The sequence below is a fragment of the Camelus dromedarius genome, chromosome 10 (genome assembly GCF_036321535.1).
Source record: "Camelus dromedarius isolate mCamDro1 chromosome 10, mCamDro1.pat, whole genome shotgun sequence".
Classification (NCBI taxonomy): Eukaryota; Metazoa; Chordata; class Mammalia; order Artiodactyla; family Camelidae; genus Camelus; species Camelus dromedarius.
Window position 1 is genome coordinate 2,162,361 of NC_087445.1, and position 17,946 is coordinate 2,180,306.

Sequence of the window (17,946 nt, forward strand, 5' to 3'; positions counted from 1 at the left end):
TTTGTTTTGTTTTTGTTGTATGTATTTTGAAGCTTATTATTAGGTGCATAAAATTTTAAATTAGCTTAATCTTTCTGGTGAATTAAAGTGTTTAATTATACGAGATGGACCTCTTCTGTTTTAATTCTTTCAGTGTTGCCCTGGAATTCACAACAGGCATATCTAACTTAGCAAATTGTAAAGCTGAATTAATAAATGTATCCTCCCTTTCAACAATGCAGAGACTCCACTTTACCACTTCACTCCCTCTACCTCTCCACCCAACTTAAATATGCTCTTGCTACTAAGTACTTTAAAACTCTGTTTAGATCTCATAAAACATTTTTCTTTTCTTTAAAAAAAGAAATGTCCATTTATATTTACCATTTATATTTAAATGTCCATACATATTTACTGCTTCCTCTGTTTTCCTTTCCTTCTTGGATCTCACACTTTCTGCTTTCCTCCTGGATAGCAGTACCTTCGTTAGCATTGACTTTCTAATGGTCTGCTTAAATTCCCTTAGTTTTCATTTGTCTGAAAAAAGATAAAAATTTTTCCTTTGTTTTTGAAGATATTCTTGTTGGGGGTTATTATTTTATTTTGGCAGAACTTCAAAGATGCAATTCTGCTGTCCTCTGGCTTCCATTGCTTCTCTCTGGGTTTCTGTTCTCCCTTTAGTTTTGGCCTATGAATTCCCCACCACCTTCTCTACGCTTTCATGTATTTAGGAAGGTTTGAAGTTATTTCATCTAGCATTTTTAATTGCTTTCAGTGGGGGAATTGGCACAAATAACTTAGCACATAGTTGCCAGAAAGTAGAAGTCAGTATTGTTTTTATTTTGAATTAGATATGGAAATGGGAGCTGATTCTTTCAGTGCCTAAGACCCTTTAAGGTTGTAATATCACCAGCCGTGTCATTGCTGAGTTAGTTGTAGGTTGTTAACCAGAATGTTGATGAATAAAGGGGAGGGTCCTGGATCTATTATCTTGCTTACCTTTCTTAAGCAAATTTCGTAATAAAATTCTATAGCTTTTTTTGGTAAATGGCACATAGTATTTAAAAATCTGTCAAGGGATATTGTATCTGAGTTGCATGCTTAATGTCTTTTTAGTGGAAAAAGAAATGTTGGATTCACCTTGATAACTATGGAGTATTGTATCAGTTAAAAAGTTCTTAAAAAGTATGACCTTATGAAGGGATATGTGTATTTTTTCACTTACCGAAGACTAGGTCTTTCTTCAGTACGTTCTGAACACTATTTCTGTAAACAATCAGAAAACCATTCAGGAGCTCAGAGCTCTGTAAACCTAGTTCAAGTACAGGGTACGTTGTTTGACCTTGGGAGATATTTAATTATTCTAGGCTTAACTCCAAAGTAGTGTGGCTGGTATACACAACTTTGTGAAAGTGTCACCAACTGTGTGACATTTCAGTGAGAGATATGAACCTTTGCCTTTGTCAGGAGCAGCGCATATATGAGCAAATAACAGAAATTTGCACACCTTTTCACAGGCCTTCTGAAAGTCACGCCTAAACTCATCAGCTAGCTAGGGGTCGCCACCTAAGAGAAGGGTTTGTTCAGAGCATTCTTTTAGGGAAATAGTCTACTAATTTGGGCAAGGTCGAAGTTTCAGTTTCTGTCCAGCTCCCCCCTGCCCTCACCACCATGATTATGGATTATCACTGCCTATCTATTTTTTGATCATATGGTAAAACTCGTGATATGTTCTAGATTATGGAAAATTCACAGTCATTGCAATGAAAGGAGCTCAGAATGATTTATTTACTGATGTGGAGTGAATGTCACTGGTTTTATGTATGAAGGGAAATACGTTATTGGAATCCTAACCAAATATTCTTTCTTTTTTTTAATTGAAGCTGTTTCCTCTGCCTCTCCTCTATGTTGGAAACCACATAAGTGGATTATCAAGCACAAGTAAATTAAGGTAAAGTGCAGGGTGATGGTTGATCAGACATTCTTCACTTGTTTGCTTTTAGTGTCACAAAGATCAAGTTTGATTTTTCTGGATTGCTTGGGCAATACAGAAGACAATAATACTTCATAATTTAAGAAAATAAGGTGGAGCTTTGAATTTAATCTGATAATGCTTTAGAAGTCTTAAAAAGCTGATTTTTTACTTTATGTTAAGCCTGAAAATAGAATATGAGATTTGTAGAGATCAAGATAGAGAAGGTATAGTTTATCCAGAAAGGTTCATTTATATGAATGTGGTTCTGTATAACTTTTGGTTTCATCACAGTCTTATAAAAGCAGGAATATGCTGTCAGATTTGTTGTAGGTCACGTTTGGTACAGGGAAAAACAAACAGACATTTTTTTCAAGTGTGTGCTGTATACTTCTGAAATTGGCATTTGCATTTATTCTATGGTCCTTGGACAGCTTTTGTTAAAAGTCACTGTAAAATGAAAATGGAAATGTACAAAGACCAAACCATCCTATAAATTGGAAAACATGATGTGAAATATGTAGCCTAATGAACACATGTTAGAATCATCAACCGTATGATGAGGATGTGAATAATGAGAAAATGAAGTTTGTGCAAAGGGTGATGGAAGTGGAGGAAAACCTGTTTGCACAGGAGAGTAGAGAAGAGGCAGGCGAGAGGTAGACCAGAAGGAGAAAGGACACGTGACACTGACAAATGTGAAATTAGGCCTTTCGCCGATCACCCTTGTTTGGAAAGACAGATTGTGGTGGTTGTGAAACGAAATGTGCAGTGCTAGTTTTAGTTATACGTTTTAGTTGCTTTGTGGCTTCCTGCTAGGATTAGGACAATCCATTTTCCTTAATTATCTCAAATTTGTATTAAAGCATCGTGTGGTAGATTCTCTTGCTATGTTGCCACGGATCCTCTTGGCCTGTCTCTGAGTTCACCTGCACTGGTGGGGGATGGCTTCAGTTAACTCTGGAAGCTGCCCAGCTGTTGCACTGGGGGTCTCCCCCTTGCAGGTGGGGCCTTCTGTTTAGAAATCTTAGAAGCATCTTTCTTAGCAGTGTTCTACATGCAGAGCAGAACAGGCAAGATGAGGGCTTCTTGGGTGCCGTGGGGGCTCTCTGTGGGGGAAGCAGCAAATGAGACTGAGGAGGAAGGAAGGAAGATTGCTTATATGCGCTGTCATGTAGCGTGTTCCTCTATCCCTCATATTTTTCATAAACCGATAGTTGATTCTAGAGACGATCAGATTCAGATTCAGTTTCTCGGGCAAGATCAATTTATTGGTGATGCTGGATTCTTTCTACTGCATCACCTCATGGGGCACATAATGTTTTATCCCTCTTTTAGTGATATGTAAGTGATCAGTTCCACTTATAATGATTGAAGGGGTCTGTCTGGCCTCTTCTTTAGAACGTTCCCCATCAATCTTTCACCTAATGGTTTTAGCATCTATTACGATCATTGTCTAGATCCATTACTTCATTACAAATTGAAAAATGATGATTTTCTAACTGTATCATCCCTTCTGTATTTATTGTCTAAACTTCTTCAGTACATACAGACTTTCATTCACCATTTCACACAGGAAAAGCAGGATAAAAGCTTTATTTATAAATGTTCAGAGTAACAAATTAGTGTCCTGTCACCTTTATTGGTGAGTTGTTTGTTTTGTTTTTTATACTTCATGATGAACGCCTGCATTTTTCATGTATTTGAAACAAGTCCTTTATGAGATACACATTTGCAAATACTTCCTCTGTCTATGGCTAGTCTTTTCATTCTTTTAACAGAGCAGAAGTTTACATTGTAATGAAGTGCCACTAACATTGTTTACTTTCACGATTGTGCTTTCGGTGTTGCATCTAAAAACTTATTGCCAAACCCAAGGTCATCTGGAATTTCTCCTACATTATCTTCCAGGGTTTTATAGTTTACCTTTTACGCTTAGGTGTATGATCCATTTTGAAGTTAATTTTTGTGAAAGGTGTAAGGCCTGTGTCTAGATTCAGTTTTTGCATGTAGATGTCAAGCTGTCTGAGGACCATGTGTTAAAAAGACTAGTTTTTCTCCATTGAATTACATTTGCTCCTTTGTCAAAGGTCTGTTGACTATATTTGTGTGGGTTTATTTCTGGGCTCTCTATTCTGTTCCACTGATCTATTTCTTTCATTTACTTGATGCTTTAACTCATTATATAAATAATCCTCTTGATGTTCAAATTGTCTCTGGCCAGTGGGAGCCCCTTTGAGTTGGGTGCTATGTTCTAGGGCCTGAGTAGTCTTTGATTACTTCCTTGCTTTCTGGCACATGATGTCCTAGGTTTATCTTGGACTCTTCCTGCCATTTCTCCAAGAATCCCCTGGTTATTTACAGTGTGAGGCTGAGGGCACAGTCTGGGTACTGGATATATCTGGAAGGAAGGGCTTACGCAGTATCCTGATGAATAAAATGTAGAGTATGAGAGGCAGAGATGAATTCCTGGATTTGGCCTGATAAAGTGGAAGACTGAGATTTCTACTGACTGGGTCCATACCTAGGAGAAGGATTGCTGGGGTCTTATGGCCATTCTATCTTTACCATTTTGAGGTACTGCCAGACTGTTCTCCAAAGTGTCTGCGCCATTTTACAGTCCCACCAGCAATGCATGAGGGTTACAGTTTCTCTACATTCTTGCCAAATTTTTATTGTCTGCCTTTTTGATTATAGCTATTCTGGTGGTTGTGAAGTGGTATCTCAGTGTGGTTTTGATTTGCATTTCCTTGATGACTAAAGGGCTTCTTTTCATGTGCTTGTTGGCCATTTATCCCGCTTCTGTGGAGGAGTGTCTATTCCGATCCTTTGTCTGTTTTTAATAGGGTTCTTTATCTTTTTAATTATTGAGTTTTAAGTCTTTATATATATTTCTAGCTACAGGTCCCTTATTATACATATGACTGTAAAATTTTCTCTTATTCTGTGGATTGTCTTTTTACTCTCAGTGGTGTACTTTGAAGCACAGAAGTTTAAGTTTTTAAAACTTTAATCAATAATTGAGATAAAATATATATAACCTAAAAGTTACAATTTCAACCATTGAAAGTATTTTAAAATCATAGCAAAATATATATAACTTAAAACTCACCATTTAAACCATTTTTAACTGTACAGTTTAGTGGCATTAAGTTTATTTACAATCTTGAGCAACCATCACCACTATCCATTATCAGAAATTTTTCATGATCCCAAACAGAAATTCTGTGCCCACTAAACAATAATGTCCCTTCCCCCCTGCCCCCCAGCCCTGGTAAGCTCTATTTTACTTACTATCTCTATGAATTTGCCTAATCTAGTATTTCATACAAATAGAATCGTGCGACATTTGTCCTCTTTGGTTTGTTTTGGTTAGCATAGTGTTTTTCAGTTTCATCCATGTTGTAGCATGTATGAGAATTTCAGTCCTTACTAAGGCTGAATAATATTCTGTTGTACGCATCTATCACATTTTGTTTATCCATCTATAAAAATCTTACATTTTGATGAAGTCTGATGTATCAATTTTTCTTTTGTTGCTTGTGCTTTTGTCACTGCATCTAAGAAAACTTTGCCTAACTCAAGATCATGAAGATTTAATCCAATTCTTTCTTCTAAGAGTCTTACAGTTTTAGCTCCTGCGTTTAGGTCTTTGACATATTTGGAGATAATTTTTTTTTTGTATATAGTGTGAGGTAGGGATCCAGATTCACTCTTTTGCATGTGAATGTTTAGTCATTTCAGTATTTATTGAAAAGACTGTTCTTTCCCCATTATTGTTGTCTTGGCACTGTTGTTCAAAATTAATTGACCATAATTGTAAAAATTTATTTCTTGATTCTCAATCTTACTCCATTGATTAAATGTTTACTCTTAACCTGTACTAGATAATACTGGTAATTGTAGCTTTGTTGTAAGTTTTGAAATTGTTGTAAGTTCCTCCAACTTTGTTCTTCTTTTTCAAGATTGTTCTGGCTTTCTGGTTTTCTTACATTTCCACGTTGATTTTAGAATCAGTTTTGTCAATTTCTGGGGGGGGGGACAAGACAGCTGACATTTTGACAGGGATTGTGTTGAAGCCATAGATTTCTTTGGGAAGTGTATCCATTTTAACAGCTTGAAGCCTCTGATCCATAAACATGGAGTGTTTTCCCATTTAACTTTCTTTCATCTTTTAATGATATTTTGTAGTTTGTAGTGTATAATTCTTACACTGCTTTTGTTAAGTTAGTCCTAAGAATTGTGTTCTTTTTGATGCTATCATAAATGGAATTGTTCATTTCCTTATTGGATTTCTCATTGCTAGTGCATAGCAGTATAATTGATTTTTGTATATTCACTTTGTTTTCTGCACACTTACCTAATTCATTAGTTCTAATAACTTTTTAGTGGATTCCTTAGGAGATATATATATCAGCTGAAAGTAGAGAACTTTATTTCTGTTCTTTTTTCCAAGCTGCATGCTTTTTTTTTCTTTTTTCTTTTTTTGGACTCAATTGCCCTTCTAGAACCTCGTGTACAAAGGTGAGCAGACATAGTGGTGAGAGTGAACGTCCTGGTCTTATTCCTAATCTTAAGGGGAGAACATTCCGCTTTTCACCATTAAGTATCCTTATCTGCTTTTAAAAGGCATCACCTAAAAATACTTTCTGAATTCCATTGAAATATAATTCAACTTTTCTGGGGGCTGGCTTTGAAAAAGACGGTCCCAACTAGTCTCATAAGACATCTTTAAGTGTGGATATGAAGTTCCTGAGAATTCTTTCTGCACCTGTTCTCTGGTTGTAGTGTGAAACCCCTCCTCAGGTCTGGTCAGGAAGAGCTGCCTCCCCACCACCATGGTTCTGACTTTTCTTCCCCAGGTCACCATCTTCTCAGGGTCACACTGGAAGCAGATGGAGGTGCTTCCAGCCCTGGGAGTCTGTGGCTGTGCACTGAGCTGTGTCCTGGAATCTCTGGGTTTTGAGAGCGGGTGAAAGGTTCATAGTATTTTTAAAACACAGCCAGTGTAGCCTCATTATATAGTTTTGGGGGAAGAATCACCCATAACTTTATCCTCTAACAGTATTTTAAATATTCACTTTCAGTCTTTTTGTGCATACAGAATGTGTCTTATTACAGTTGTGGACTCTGTATAGTTTTGCATCCTCCTTGATTTATTTAATATTCATTTTCCAAGAGTGGGAAAGTTTTATATTCTGGAGTTAATGTATAATGTTCCCTCAGATGGATTTATCATAATTTATTTAATCATTGCCTTGTTATCTGATATTTGGGTTGTTTCTCATGTTTTCCCCAGACATTACTGAAACGAACATATTTGTGCAAATGGTTTTTCCCTTTCCTTTGGATCAGTTTCCCATCAAGACATTATTAGGTGCAAGGTTCAGACCATTAATGACTGTTGATTCACAGTCCCAACTTGATTTGTCACATTGCATGTGATCTTTTAGCACAATCTTTGTAGTTTCAGCGCAATCCTTGTAATAGTTGAATAGTAGGATGTTTTGAATTGCTAATTAGTAAAAGTAGCATGAAATTATTAAATCTCCATTTTTTTTGTTATTTAATGTGACTTATTAGTGGCATATGTGAGAGTTAAGGTTAATTCTTTATATTTAATTTGGAAAATGAGTGGACTTAATTAAAAATGTAAAACATTAAAAACAAATACTTGGTGTCTGATATTGTGATGCTTGAATCTTTTCCTGACAGCCTGCCGATGTTCACTGTGCTCAGGAAATTTACCATTCCACTCACTCTGCTCCTGGAAACCATCATACTCGGGTGATTTTCACTTTTCCTCTATTTCTCTCGTGTCCTCTCCCTCCACCCACATGTTATTTTTACATAGCAAATTCTCAACATCTAGTCATCTTTCCAAATAGTTGCATTGAATTGCTGAATTGAATTGAATAACTTAAAGACAAATGGTTTACTCACTTAAACACAATTTCCTGTTTCCATGATTCCCTAAGAATGTAATGAGTAGTTTTTAAATTTTGTAATTTTATATTAGACAAATGTGTGTGGTAGAAAATTATTAAAAAAAAAAACACCCCAAAGTACAGAAAATCTGGGAAATTCATTATGAGGCAGTAATTTTATAGTAACATTGGAATGAGTTAATTTTTATAATGTTGATATATAATGTTCTCATAAAGATACTCAAGCTGACATCCAAAAAGGTGATTCCTGATTTTGCCGTGAAGATTATTTAGCGATGAAATTTGGATGGAAACCCAATGTTTTAAGTTGTGCTATTATTAAATTTTATCTTAATCTTTGGATGCTTGATAAAAATACATACCAACTGGACCTACCAGCATCTCTGGTGAGAACAGAGAAATATGTTTATAATTCAATTAAGACAACTACTTAAGAATTAAAGGAACTTTGCTCTGATTTACTAATCCACTTACAGCTACTTTAAGTGTTCTCTTTACATAAAGCACATTGTCCATTAGATTTTTCAGCTATAAAACTGTTAACAATGTCTATGTTCAGTTTATGTAAAAATATAACCCGTATTTTTTCTCTCCTCCCCTTCCTCCTTTCCTTATCTGTTTATCTACCTATCTGTCCATCCATTATTTTTTTATTACAGGAAACAGTATTCTTTGAACGTTATCATCAGTGTCTTTGCCATCATTCTTGGTGCTTTCATAGCAGCTGGGTAAGACTTTGGACTGTTTCTGCTCAATGACTTCTTTGTGTCTTTGACACTGGGCCCAGCCCCATCCTCATTTTTCGTTTTCCATCTGGCTGCCGTTGAATTGAGCAGCCAAGAGACAAATCTGTGGATGTTCGTGGAATCCCCGTGTGTTCCTGTGAAAGTCAAACTGGGTTCCAGGTTGGCCAGAACATTTCTGAGAATACAGAGAGAGAGAGCATTACAAGATATTGATTAGTACAGTTTTTCTTCATAAAAAGGAGTGAACTATGTACTTTTATTACTGAATGTTTGTCTTCAATGTAAAAAATTTGCAAAGAGTTTGAAAAGTTCTTAGACATTTGACTAAGAATAACAGATTTGTATGCCGATTTGTTTTATCATCCTGTGACGCCTTAACAGTTAGTATTTCCAAGGATGGAAGACTCTCATGAAATGTATTTATGTGTTTGGGACATGAGCCAGTACCAGTGCGTAACTGCTACATATTCATGAATATGCCTGACCTGTAATCTGACTCCAGGTTCGCATTTGAAGACAAGCACTCAGGCTCCTTTCAGACCATGGTGGTTAAAGCTTGTGAGCAGTTACATTTCTTGGGTTCGAAACTTGTCCCTGCCTCCGTCAGCTGTTTCTTAGCCTCTCTGTGCTTCAGTTTCTTCATATATAAAGTATAAATGAGGCCCTCTGTATCTGAGGCTTCCTCATCTGCGGAGTCAACCAACTGTGGATCCCAAATATTTTTTTAAACAATCTAGAAAATTCCAAAAAGCAAAACTGGGATTTGCCGTGAGCTGGCAACTATTTACATAGCGTTTACCTTGAATCAGATATTATAAGTAATCCAGAGATGATTTAAGGTACTTGGGAGGATGCACGTAAATTATACCCAATACTACACCGTTTTGTTTATGAGCATTTGCAGATCTGGGTATCTGCACGTGGAAGGTGTCGGGGAGGTGGGCGGTGTGAGGTCCTGGAACTGGTCCCCTGCGGATACTGAGGGATGACTGTAATAGGAAAGAAAACCCTACGTGAATGAAGGGAAGAAAGAAAAGATTGGAGGAGGTTCAGTTAAACTCGTTTCAGAAACTCATTTAGAAACGAATTCTGGATCATTAATTACAAGTTAAATAAGGGTGTGGGCTACAGAGCCAGGGTGTCCGGTTACTCTGATCTCCTCACTTACTAGCCGTGTAACCAAGGACAAGCTATTTAACCTCCCTGCGCCCCAGTTATTTCAACGGTGAAGTGCAGGTTGGAATTTCATCCACGTAATAGGGTCATTGTGAGAATTAAACGAATCAGTAGTAAACTAGGGTTTACAGGGGTTCGTGGCCAAGTTCAGCAAAAACACCTTGAGCATTTACTGCATGCCAGGCATCATTCTGGTGCTGAGGGATCCAGCAGTTAAACAAAACCAACAGGAATCCTTGCCTTCATGCATTCTACTTGGTGGAGACAGATAATAAGCAAAAGAAATTGATTTAAAAATATAGCATGCCAGATGGTGACAGATACTAGCAGTAATAACGATGTTTATTATTGTAGTAACCGCGTTTCGTCCCTTGCCTAGACAAGGGTTTATTATTTGTGTTTTCGCCTGTAACTTCCTCTTCTCCAGTTCTGGCTGTGCCTGAGCTCAGCCCCCTTAAAAGCTGGCCTCTTTGGTTTCAGCACTGTTTTATGCCTCTAGTATTGTTACCCTCAGAGGGGAAGGGAAAAGAACCCAGTTCTTGTCATACCCAAAAGATAAGAATTCAGATGGGAGATGGAGCGTTGTGCAGAGAAAAATTTTAAAGGATTTATTTAACAAAGGGCAAGTACAGCTCCAAGAATGGGCGGTGGGCTGACCCAAGGGAGGAAGAGCGGTGGTCTCTGTGCCTTTCTTTTATACCCCCGTTTCGAGGAGGTCTTTTGATTGATTGACAGCTCTTGTGCCCGGAATGCCTGGTCATGTTAGTCCTCTTTGCACATGTCCTTACCCATGGTGCACACCGAAGAACCCATGTGGGTACCTAACTGCAGTGCTAATTATATTACAGTGAGTACTGGTCATGTCTGGTTCGGTCCTTCTCGCCACCGCGCAGTTGCAACTGTTGGGTTCTAACCCCTTTCTTGCTGGCAGTCACTTAGAGGAGGTAAAGCCCCTTTATGCTGGAGGTGGGCATCATGCCATCTTCTGGACCCTCCTCCCTCTCCTCCACCTTTCTGTTCGGTGCCCCCACTTATCTAACTACCTAACAGTATGGCGCCAGTATGGACAAGACATTATATAGCTGCCCTTAGACCCTGTTTTGGTCATGAAGATTTTTGTTCAAATGAAACTGCATGAGTAAAGTAGCTAAAAAAGGGAGGTGCTCTGTTAAAAGTGTGGGGGTCTCCCCTGGGCCTCCTCTCTCTTCTGAGTTTCTTAGAGCTCAATATGAAAACCACTGACTTGGAGACAATTGAAGACTTACAAAAAAGGGCTTATAAAAATGTCTGTAGGTCTTTGGTGGGGAATGACACTTCAGGTGCTGCCTGTCTGGAGGAACATTTCCAGGGGTAGTTAGTAGGAATTCAGCCCATATTTAACACGTGAACTGAAAGGGTAAATAGTGTTTCCCAAAGCATCTAACTTTTACCCAAGAGCCAGCTTGGAATGGTAATTCTCAACCTTCCCCGTCCTCGGCACCCACAGAATGGATGACATCCCTGTGGGTGACAAGCAGTTCTCAGTTGCAGGCCAGCTGGGACCACACCCTTCTCTGCTTTCACTTATATTAAATCATCCAAATGCAGGTAACTGGAGAACGGACTGAGTCCAATGAGCCAGCTTAGGCTGCTGTAACAAACAGCCCCTACATCTTGGTAGTTTCACATCCCAAGTACATTCTGCTCAGACTCCACACGCAAACCAACATCAGTTGATGCTGTGTGTGTGGGGGGGTGTCCCTGCTCATTGTAGCTCCTCAGGGACCCAGGCTGATGGATCCCCTACCTCAAGGGGGGGTCTCCTTACTCATCCAGAAGGGAAGACGTCATGTGGGGAGTTGTGCACCAGCTCTTCAGGCTTTTCCCCAGAGGTGACGTGTTACTTCTTACATTTTATTTGCCAAAGCAAGTCACGTGGGCTGCAAAAGTTGAAATCGAATGTCTGTGAACAGTCCTGAATGACAATCACAAGGGTGAGCCTTGAATCTGCTCCCATTTATAACACAAGTAAATTCTTCTCAAACTTCTGTGTTTTCACAACTGGGCTGAACGTGTGATGTTGGGAATTCCCGGCTCCATCTATTGCGAGACCTGAGGACTCCAGGAATTCCCCTCAGGGAACAGCATTTCCTTTGCATTCCTCTGGAAGCCTGGCTATTTTCCTCATTCAGTTCTTTGCCATTTTAGGGACTTATCTTAACACTGAGAAAAATGTGGGCAGGCAAGATTTGGAAGACCCTTATGTTTTGTGATTGAGCCAGAGAATTCTGATTTATGATCATGTGAAATTAATTTACATTCTCACAAATATATCTGTAGGTAATAATGCCAGTGGAAGCCTCAAGCAAAATCTGGTTTGATTTACATTCAGATTTTGTTGCAATTTTTGCCTGTCTATTTCCTTCTATTTGGTTAGAAATCATCCTATTTTGATATTAAAGAGGATGAGTATAAGCCAGTCCAAAATACGCCACTTTGCCATGAACATTATTTTGAGTTGAAGGCAATTGAGAATCAACAGATATGGGAAGAGTTCTCTGCCCTGTCCTTTTCTGCCTTAAGATAGACCATAAATTTCCCTTTGTGAAGGTGTCCCCCTGTCCTGTATCAGTAATTTAAGGGAAGGAATTCTTATCACTGGAGACAGAAAGCATTGAGATGACTCTGCATAAACAAACCTTATTAAAATAACCCTTCCATTAATTTCCCCCATATATTTCCTAGTCCCCTTCCCATAATCTGTTTGTTCCCTGAAGTGTAAATCCTCTTCTTTGCTAAAACGATATATAAGCCCCAGAGTCTCACCACTTCTTTGAGTTTCATTTTTCTGTGAACTCCTGTGCATGTAAAATATTGAATATAATTTGTATTTTTTTCTCCTGTTACTCTGTCTAGTGTCAGTTTAATTCGCAGCCCCCCAGGCACTCACCTAAAGAGGGTGGAGGAAACCTCTTTGATTATATATACTTAGGAATTATGACACGGGTGTGGCACTGTTTGCAAGGTCAAGTGCAAGTGGATGAATTACCCAGGCTTTGGTGTTGTTCGCTTTCTCCCCGCTTTGCCATATCCCCCAAACATTTTTATACTAGTGTGATTTATTTAAAATGGAAATTGAAGAGAAGATGCTTCAAAGAAGAGGAAGAAGGGGACCTTAGAGGAGTTGCGGAGAAGGAGTGGATCCCTGCCTTGCCGTTTTGATGGACAGGATAGTGGAGGTGCTGGCGGATAACGTCAGTTTAGGGACCAGATGGAGGTGTCAGTTCCTCATTCGATCCCTCTTGCCCTGTCACTGCCCAGCTGTCCCCGCTGGGCTGTACCCAGGGGATGGCCCTGTTTATTACAATAAGAAAAGCCACCTGGTGGGTTGAACAAATCACTCTCCTTAGAAAAGCAGGGCTCACCAATTACTGTGCCGATTTATCAATTAGCAAAAGAAAGGGCTTCGCAGTTAAAGGAAGATGGTTAACATCCGTCTGGTTCTAAACTGTCGTGATTAAGTTGAAGCCTCCTGATGGCCTGATTTTGTTTTTGTCTGGGTTCAAAGCAGAAGAGTTAACCACATGGGGACAATATGCCAGAGAAAAGGTAGTCGCTGGCATCACAAATGGATTTGATTAGGGAAAGATGAAACAGACCGCCTCCGAGGCCAAGTTGTGAGTTTCTGAATAATCCTATGCCTTTGTGTTCTCCCTCCCAGCTCTGACCTTGCTTTTAACTTGGAAGGCTATATTTTTGTATTCCTGAATGATATCTTCACAGCAGCGAACGGAGTTTATACCAAGCAGAAAATGGACCCAAAGGTACCAGATCTTCGCTTTTTGGCTTTGTCGTCTGGCCCCTGAAATTACATGAAAAGAACAGAATGAGCTTGTAAAGCTGGCATCTGATATATGTTACATGTTATGATCTACAAGTCACTAATTTCTTTTCAATGATCTTGTCTGTGTAGGTTCTTGTTACTCCTCGTCTTGCAAAAGTTTTTGGTGAAACTTAGACAGGAAAGGAAAAGAGGGCACTTTTTAAGGTGCAAAGTCAGAATAATATCTAGAAGGGGGATTATTTTGAAAGGCAAATTAAAATTGGGATTTTTTTTTTTTTTAACCATCATCATTAGTGACCAACATTGAAATTAAGGGTATTCTGAAAGTAACTGTAGTTTGAGAGTCTGGAGATGTGGGTGACTGATAACGGGTTTTGTTATGCTGACTGGTTATTGTGACCTGGAACCTTCACTGCTCCAAAGCTCCGTTTCCTGATCTGTGGAATGAATGAGAGGATGGGAATGGGTAACTTGTCAGGTCCCGTCCAGCAGTAACCGCCTCCCCTAGTCATGAGGGGGGAGTGGGTAGACCAGCTTTCCTTCCGTGTGGCTGCCTCCATGTCGGGGCTCCCAGCCCACACCCCCCTCCCCAGCTGTTCCGGAAGCTCTAGAGGATGAGCCAAGCATATGTTTCTTTGTTTCAAGTTCTTTGTATTGAGCGTGGATGTTGGCTCTGACGGACAGGCTTATTTCTATGAGCTGTTTTTCATCTGCCCTGTTTTTGTTTTGTTGTTTTGTTTTCTGTGCTGCCATTTGTTTTTTAATGACGGGCTATTTTACAAAACTGGGTTTGCTGCCTTTTGAGACTCACAATATGTCATCCTTTATGGAAAATGGGGGTGTAGAGTCTTTTAATGAAAAGTAAATTTGTGCAAGATTGAAAAACAGGATACCTGGTGTTTCAACCCTGCTGTTCCCTTAAAAGAAAGAGCAGAAGTTTTTAAGGAGCTCTTTTTATATGAACGTTTTTAATGTTATTTATTTTGTACCAGATTTCCCATTTTGAATAGCATGCTTTTAAAAAAAAAAGAACAATTAGAATGTTAGAGATGGGTGGAACCTCAGAGTCCATCAGCGTCCATCCATCTCCATCCATTTTAATCTGTTTTTTTTTTGATAAAACAAATGTTTTATACTTGAAATGCAGCATTTTACATCATAAACGTGCTGAAAATATTCCAGTACAGAGCTGTTCAGAATGTATATATTTAAAAAATTTTTTTTTCTATTTTTATTTTATTTTGGGGGGAGGCAATTAGGTTTTTATTTATCTATTTTAATGGAGGTACTGAGGATTGAACCTAGGACCTTGTATATGCTAGGCACGCCCTCTACCCCTGAGCTGTACCCTCCCCCCAGAATATATATTCTGACTGCCTGAGCTGGCGGTTGTATCAATGGCTTCAGGGGAAAACACTAAGTAAGTGGCTCCGGGAAGACTGATGCTTCTTATTTCTAAAATTGAGGGGAGCTTTCTTGGTTTTTGCAGGAGTTAGGTAAATATGGAGTGCTTTTCTACAACGCCTGCTTCATGATTATCCCAACTCTCATCATCAGCGTGTCCACTGGAGACCTTCAACAGGTGAGCGGATGCCAGGCACTGCATTCCTAGCAGCCTTTAAAAATTTTAACATTTAACAGGTGGGACTCACTGAAATCAAAAGTGTGTGAAGGTAGCTAGGATTACACGGAAGCAAGCTGTTTACTATCCCCAGTAATACCGATACAGGAAAATGAATGCTGGGCGAGAGGAGGGCCGTGTCCCAGGTCGCGGCTGAGCCCCTGGGACGTGCCCCGCCGCAAGGGGGGGTCCTGGGCTTCTCGCAGGAAAGAATCCAAGAGCGAGCCCCAGTTGAGTAAAGGTAGATTTATTTAGAGAGATGCACACTCCATAGACTACAGGCTGTTTCAGAAGGTGAGAAAGGCCACGAGGTGTGGGGGTTGTCAGTTCTTATGGGTTCAGCAACTTCATATGCTAACAAGTGGGAGGGTTATTCCAACTACTTCTGGGAAGGGGCTGGGACTCCCAGGAATTGGGCCACAGCCCGCTTATTTGACCCTTTATGCTCAGCCTTGGAACTGTCACGGCACCTGTGGGAGTGCCATTGACCATGTTAATATATTACAATGAGTGTATAATGAGCTCAAGGTCTACTGGAAGTCAGATCTCCCGCCATCTTGGACCTCAAGGTCTACTGGGGGTTGAATTTTCCTCGTCTTGGTGTTAATTGCTGTGTCATTCTTTGAATGGCCGTGCCCTGCCCCCTTCCTTCCAGGCGCAACGTCTTTCGCACTGTCCTTTCACTGGCATTTACCTTTAGACCTGTGGGAAGCAGCAGGAAGTAGTCAAAAGAGCTCTGGGCTTGAAACTTTTTGGAAAACAGCAAAAATAAAAATCCCAGTTTGAGTCTCACTTGTCCCCTTTGCTGGTGTGGGGACCCTGGGAAAGCTAATTAACTCAGAAGAGGATTTTGGTAGTTTAAAAAAGTGGGATTTATTTATCTATTACCTTTATTATGGACATTTGGAAACATACACACAAACTAGAGAGAATAATGTAATGAACTCTCACGTACCCATCACGCAGCTTCAACACTTACTGGCATTTGCCATTCTTATTTCATCTAGCCCCATCTGCCCTCACTTTTCTTCCCCCGGAATATTTTTAAGTAAATCCCAGACATCATGGCATTTGCCTCTAAATATTCCAGGATGTACGTTTGAATTTTGAGACGGTCTTGTTCTTTTGGTATTTGCCCTGTTCACCTTATCTGCTGCACACCCGTCAGAGACAAATAAAATGGTAAATTAGTGGAAGGATGGGAGGCCCAGCGGGGCTGAGGGGGGATGGGGTTAGGAGGGGTGAACGTTCACCCCACTACATCCCGAACGACCACCATGAAGTGTGCTGGCTCTTGCCAAACTCTGGTTCTTCAGAAAGTCGCCAGACATACCACTACTAAGAATTTTGCCTGTGTCTTACGGAAGATGTTTGAGCTCGAGTGAGAAACAAGGCTTGTGGGGCAAAACCGTCTCCCACAGAGCGCCCCCCGCCCCTGCCTTGCGCTGGGCACTAACTCTCTTATTGCTGGGCTGGGGGTGGGGTTCACAGGGGCCCCGTGCAGCATCCTTTGATCCCCCCACATGGCAATATCACCATATTTAACAGTCGGCATGGTTGTGTGGTGTACACTGGCTGAGCGTCAATCCCATTTCTAGCCGGGTAGGGGTTTGAATGACTTTAGAAGGCTGTGGGCCCCTGGGGACCCCTGGGGCAGATGTCAGGGCTTCTTTTTTCTCTTCTTTTTTCTTCATTCTTTCTCCCTTGTACGGTTCCTTTCCCAGAGCAAGGGAAGAGTGGAAATACTCAGCAGCAATGTCCCCAGGGGTAAACGTCCATCTCCGTATGTTTGTATCAAAACACCACCAAGAAACACCAGTTTTGATAAAGGGCTTTGATTGTGTGAACCTGGGCCTCGCTGTTGATAAATAACTTCAGAATAACTTCAGAATTCTGGAAGGTTAAGCCAGCACCCCACCTGTTTCCAGGAATAATGAACAGGGCAGGGTATCTAAAAACACAACGTTTAGTTTTCCGTTTAGCGTCAGCAGCGTTACGTAAAGTGAAATTACGAGCCTCAGTCTCATTTCATTATCATAAAAAATGAGTTTTTCTTTTGAAGTCACTGGAGTTGATCTGTGCTGAGATGCTGGCACTTTACAGCTTTACAGAAATGTATTTGTTTCTAGAATTAGACATCTAGAAACTCCTAGAGTCTTAGAACAGCCGATTGAAACTAAGAGCACGTTTCTCCGTAAGGAACAGCGTTACGAATGGCACAGTGGCCAGAAACTGAATTTCAGGTATCTTTTGAGTAAAACCGACTGGATGTATTGTGTTAATAATTTATAACAGTATTTCAATAGGAATATGTATTTGTGCATTCAAATCGTTGACTTATAAATGTAGCATGGTGCTTGCAGAAGTCGGCACCTGCCTGTAATGATGATCACGCAGTATTATTATACTTTCTCAAGTAATAATAATTGTTGAGAAATTATTCTATCTCATTGCATTTCCACAATAGCCTGAGGAGAAGGTACTGTTAATATTCCCATTTTATAGACAAGGAATCTAGGGCACTAGGTTTAATAATCTAATTTAAATAACTTTCCAAGGACAGTAGGTGGTAGAGCCAGGAGCTGTGGCCCTGGGAACACATTCTCTGCTATAATCTCACGTTTTTAATTTGTCTATGAAAAACATTTCTTTTCCTTCACACGTGAAAAACCATAACCTAT

At 39.8% G+C, this 17,946-nt stretch overlaps 1 protein-coding gene across 2 annotated transcripts in view; it reads left to right on the forward strand.

Annotated features, from left to right (window-relative positions):
• SLC35D2 (solute carrier family 35 member D2) overlaps nucleotides 1-17,946 on the forward strand; it is a 45,147-nt gene that overhangs the window by 13,500 nt on the left and 13,701 nt on the right. For both annotated transcript variants that reach the window (XM_064490103.1, XM_010974855.3), the window contains exons 4-8: nucleotides 1,863-1,930; nucleotides 7,667-7,738; nucleotides 8,559-8,627; nucleotides 13,522-13,624; nucleotides 15,134-15,226. In XM_064490103.1, coding sequence (XP_064346173.1) covers nucleotides 1,863-1,930; nucleotides 7,667-7,738; nucleotides 8,559-8,627; nucleotides 13,522-13,624; nucleotides 15,134-15,226 — 405 coding nt within the window. The remainder of the gene's footprint in view (nucleotides 1-1,862; nucleotides 1,931-7,666; nucleotides 7,739-8,558; nucleotides 8,628-13,521; nucleotides 13,625-15,133; nucleotides 15,227-17,946) is intronic.